Source organism: Mandrillus leucophaeus, unplaced genomic scaffold (assembly GCF_000951045.1).
Source record: "Mandrillus leucophaeus isolate KB7577 unplaced genomic scaffold, Mleu.le_1.0 Scaffold572, whole genome shotgun sequence".
Lineage (NCBI taxonomy): Eukaryota > Metazoa > Chordata > Mammalia > Primates > Cercopithecidae > Mandrillus > Mandrillus leucophaeus.
In genome coordinates this window covers 332,177-337,130 of record NW_012106164.1, presented here as the reverse complement: position 1 = coordinate 337,130, position 4,954 = coordinate 332,177, and the positions used below count along the sequence as shown (strand labels likewise).

The 4,954-nt window shown below is 42.0% G+C and overlaps 1 protein-coding gene across 3 annotated transcripts in view; it reads right to left on the bottom strand.

The window, feature by feature from the left end:
• The window catches only part of TNC (tenascin C), a 98,869-nt gene that overhangs the window by 67,988 nt on the left and 25,927 nt on the right, over positions 1-4,954 (bottom strand). For all 3 annotated transcript variants that reach the window (XM_011998477.1, XM_011998478.1, XM_011998479.1), the window contains one exon: positions 2,929-3,520. In XM_011998477.1, the coding sequence (XP_011853867.1) occupies positions 2,929-3,385 (457 nt within the window). In that variant the 5' untranslated portion in view covers positions 3,386-3,520. The remainder of the gene's footprint in view (positions 1-2,928; positions 3,521-4,954) is intronic.

Here is a 4,954-nt window from a genome sequence, read left to right as displayed (position 1 = left end):
GCTCACTGCAAGCTCTGCCTCCCTGGTTCATGCCATTCTCCTGCCTCAGCCTCCTGAGTAACTGGGACTACAGGAGGCCATCACCACGCCGGGCCAATTTTTTTGTGTTTTTAGTAGAGATGGTGTTTCACCGTGTTAGCCAGGCTGGTCTCGATCTCCTGACCTTGTTATCTGCCCGCCTTGGCCTCCCAAAGTGCTGGGATTACAGGCGTGAGCCACCATGCCTGGCCACTATGTTACTATTTCTTTAGTGTGTGGTCAAGGCCGGGCACATAAAAGATTCCCAAGAAATAGTTGTTGAGCTGAATGTAATTCTAACTTTTTGATTCAATATCTATGCCACATTTGGCAAGGGATTTAAACTATCTGGAGCTTAGTTTTCTTATAGATGAAGTTGGGCCAATAGCCCACTTCCCTGGGGAATATCCGAGTTAAGTGAACCCCTTAAGAGCTCACTCTTGTGTCCTTGTTATTTTTTTCTGTTTTCTTTTCCAAAGTTTTTGGTGGAAAGTTGGCTCAAGTTGGTATGTGGGTTTATATAACCAAAACATTCTAACTTTCCACAACAAAAATGAGGTAGCCAATGGCTTTCTAATTCTATAAGGACACCTTTCAGTTTGGCTCTGTCACCAGAAAAGTATCGTGCCTTTATCTTTTATTTATTTCTATTCTGAAGGCTAAGTGGAGGTCAACCTGGAGAATGTGGGGTCAAGGTTGACATTACTCGAGCTCCTTGAGGCCTAAATATTGCCTTAGCTCAGTTTGCAGAAGTCACTGGTCTGATCTCCATGGAGCTTAAGGAGAAGAAACAAAACCCACTTCTAAATAATCTGCACTGGAATATATTCACTCTATATTCTCTGTACCTAGAAACAGCTTGTATTAATATATTTTATCTCCTTCTTGACAGCAGGAAGTAAGAATTTTTTTAAAGCTGATTTGTAAAGTGAGAGTCTAAGTCTGTACTGTCTAGTATGGTGGCCCTTGGCCACACGTGGTTATTAGGCATTGAAACGTGGCTAGTCTAAATTGAGATGTTCTGTAAGTGTAAAATACACATCAGATTCCAAATAGTATGAAATAATAGACTGAAAAATATCCATTAATAATTTGTATATTGATTTCAGGCTGAAAAACTGATATTTTGGCTACGTTGAATTAAATAAGAGATGATTAAAATTATGTTTACCTGTTTCTTTCTCCTTTCACATGACTGCTAGAAAATTTAAGATTACATGTATGACTCATATTTTCATTAGAGAGCACTGCTCTAAATAATCGTTTTAACTGACTACTTAGCATGACTCCTGCTGTGTATTCTCATCTGCATTTTTCCAGGAGTTGGCAGAAGTGGAAGATAAACTAACTTATGCCTAAAGAAAATGTTTTCAAATGGGTTTAAGCGATTCTCCTGCCGTAGCCTCCCGAGTAGCTGGGATTACAGGCGTGCACCACCATGCCCGGCTAATTTTTTGTACTTTTAGTAGAGACAGGGTTTCACCGTGGCCAGGCTAGTCTTGAACTCCTGACCTCAGGTGATCCGCCCCCCTCGGCCTCCCAAAGTGCTGGGATCACAGGCGTGAGCCACTGTGGCCAGCCAGGTTTACTCTTGAACTAATTGTTGAAGAACATTTTTTCTGAGTGGCAGATACAGATTTTCAGCTCTGATTTGAAGTTGTTGAAACTCATAGCTTTATCAACTTTAGTTATTGGAGACAAAGACATAATTCCAAAGCAGCAAAATTCCTTGAAATAAGATGCATGTGGAAACAGGGCATCCATGGGAGAGTATGAGCTCTGGAGACACACAGGCACATGCAAAGTTCCTATCTCTCTCTCTGTCTCTCTCCCTCTCTCTCTCTCTTTTTTTTGGATGGTGTTTCGCTCTTGTCACCTAAGCTGGAGTGCAATGGCATGATCTCAGCTCACTGCAACTTCTGCCTCTTGGTTTCAAGTGATTCTTCTGCCTCAGCCTCCTGAGTAGCTGGAATTACAGGCATGTACCACCACAGCTGACTAATTTTGTATTTTTAGTAGAGATGGGGTTTCACCATGTAGGCCAGGCTGGTCTTGAACTCCTGACCTCAGGTTATCCGCCCACCTCAGCCTCCCAAAGTGCTGGGATTACAGGTGTGAGCCACTGCACTCGGTCAAAGCCCCTATCTCTTATTGCTCTTTGTGTCATCTTGTGCCAGTGGGTCATCTTGTGCCAGTGGGTTAATCCCTTTGAGTCTCATTTCTTTGATCTGCAGAAGAGGACTTATCTTCCCCTTATCTAACCTTATTAAAGGGCTGTTGGGAGGATTAAATGAGATAATACAACAGTGCCTGTTACACAGAGGTAGCTTATATGATTGTAATCATTATAATTGCTATTAAATTGGAACTTTTTCTAATTCTTATAGACTCAGCACTATCACAGGCAGCACTGTGCATTTGTAAGAATACTGAAATGTGAGGAACTTAACTCCTTATTGGAGGACCTTCAGGAATCCCATCCTCCTTCCAGGCCTCAGTTTCTCTATTTGTACAATGAGGTGATGGGGCCACACCAATACCTATCAGAGAGTGCTCTCTGGGGAGAAATTTCATGGCGTACTCATAGGTTTTGGGGTAGAAAGTGGGTAGATTTCATGGTCAAATACGTTTTAGAAACTTAAAATTAAGGTGAAATAGGGTTTTTCAAAGCAGGGTTTATCAGAAGCCTGAAAATTCCTCTGAGAAGCAGTTGTCGCCATGACTCCTCCAAGCAGGAGAGAGATGGCTGCAGTCTCCACATTTATTTGAACATAAAATCTCTTTGTAATGAACACTCTGGGAAGCTAGTTTTCTAGTGAGCCCACTTTGGAAGCAAGTGATGGATGCGGCTATGCTCTTCATTTCTCCGTATTTGCACAGTGTGGAACTGGGCCGGTCGCCAGCTCATACCTATGGCAGACTGGAGACAGCAGCCTGCTCCTGCAGCACATTGCTCCCTCAGGGAAGACACCAGGTTCTCCAGCTCCTCCAGTCTGCTCAGCAGCTCCTTAACATCAGGCGCTGCGGCACAGCCACAGGCCCGGCGGGGGATGTTGATGCGATGTGTGAACACAATCTGGTTTTCCCCATCCACTGTGTGCTCCTGGAAGCTTTCGCTGGGCTCTGAAGGTGGGGCCAGGTCTTTCTCCCCACTGGCTGACTCTAGATCCACCGAACACTGGGATCCCACTGGCAGCTTGATGTTGTAGACATGGTTAAACACGACTGGCTGGTTCTCCTCTGGCAGGGTGATGTTCACCCCACTCTGTCGCTTGTGCCGGATGACTTTCTTGAGGACCCCACCTTCGGTAAGGAGGGCAAGCAAAGCAAGAAGGACACCTGCCGACAGCCGAGTCATGGCCCCCATGGTGGAGGTGGGTTTGGCTGGGTGCTGCTGGGGTTCTACGGTTCTGGGGTGTCTCACTTTCAGCAGAATTGGGGATTTAGAAGCACAAAGTAGACTTCAAATCCGTTGTCCCGATCTTCTCGAAAGAATTATTTTCTACAAGCAAAGATGAAGAAAAAAATTATGAGTATCTACTATTGAATATATTGAATATCTGTAATTCCAAGTGAATTTTGATTTTATATCCCTGTATTTGAAGCTCTCCTGATAATCTTTCATTACATACCCTTGTAAAAACATAAAATGGTCTCTAGAAGAACTTTGTCACTTGAAGGAAAGATTTCACTCACTATTCAACTTCTGGAAATTTAAGGAGACAGAAAAATAGAGAGAGAAAGGTAAAATATTGAAATGAAATAGACACAGGTTAGTATCTTGGCTGTAGCTCTGGTCCCTTGGATAAGTTATGTAACTTTTCTTTGCCTTATTTCACTTTCTGTATAGTGAAGATCATAATTGCTAATGACAGGGTTAAAAGAATGATGTAGAAGTTATTTGTGTATTCAGTAATTCCTTCAGTATTTACAAAGTCCTCTGAATGAATTATTACAGTGTTATAAAGGCCCTAGTCCCGGTAGATGTTCAGTAACTCTTGCCTCTTATTATTGATATTCAAAACTGATTTTCACACCATCTGCTGGTTCTCTTCTGTCATGAGAGGTAGAGGTTAATATAAAGGATGACTCTAGGAGGCAAACTGAGTTTTAATTCCAGTCGAGTTTCTTACTAGTTATGTGACTGTCAGCATAGCATTCAGTCTACTCCTCTGCACCTCAGTTTCCCTGCTCCTTGATTTATTTGCAAAACCTTCAAAAGTCCAGTTTTTAGACGAGCCTGACAGAATATTCCTGAAGTAGTTGTCTAAACTGAAATTCACAGCTCAGAAAGGATGTCCAAGAGCCTCTGATGTATTCTCCAATCAACAAGTACTTAGAGCATTTTTACAGAGGTCTGAGGGTGGGAGAAATAAATATAAGACCAAGTGTATATATACCATCAGGGCAGTTAACAATAGAATTAAGAAGAAAATGGAATAATCCATTCAGTACTTAAGGAGCAAAGCAAGAAAGAATGCATAGGATTTGTTTTGTGGTATAGTGTATAACTGCCTATGGGGTTTGAAAATAAAAAGGAATGGTCAAGAGAAAGGTGGGGCATAGCTTATGGGAAAGGGAGAGTAAAATTTAAACTGAGACTTAAATAGTGAGAAGAATTAGATGGGAACAGAATATGGAGGAGAATATGCTACCATGAAGCAGTTCTCACTTTGCCAAGTTATCTTATTCATCTATCTCAGAGCTATTCACCGGTAGGGGCAATCAGGCAGCGGAGAAAAGGGGACTTGTCAGAGGCAGTTGAGAAACTAAATAAAGACAGGAAGAAATGGCAGTTATAATATTCACTAAAACAATGCCATGGAGGCATGTGAAAGTGATCTACACGTGACATGAAGTCATTCATGGTTTTCTTTAATTAGGGAATGCACCTGAGTAAAGTTCAAATGATAATTGAAGAGCTATTTATTTATTT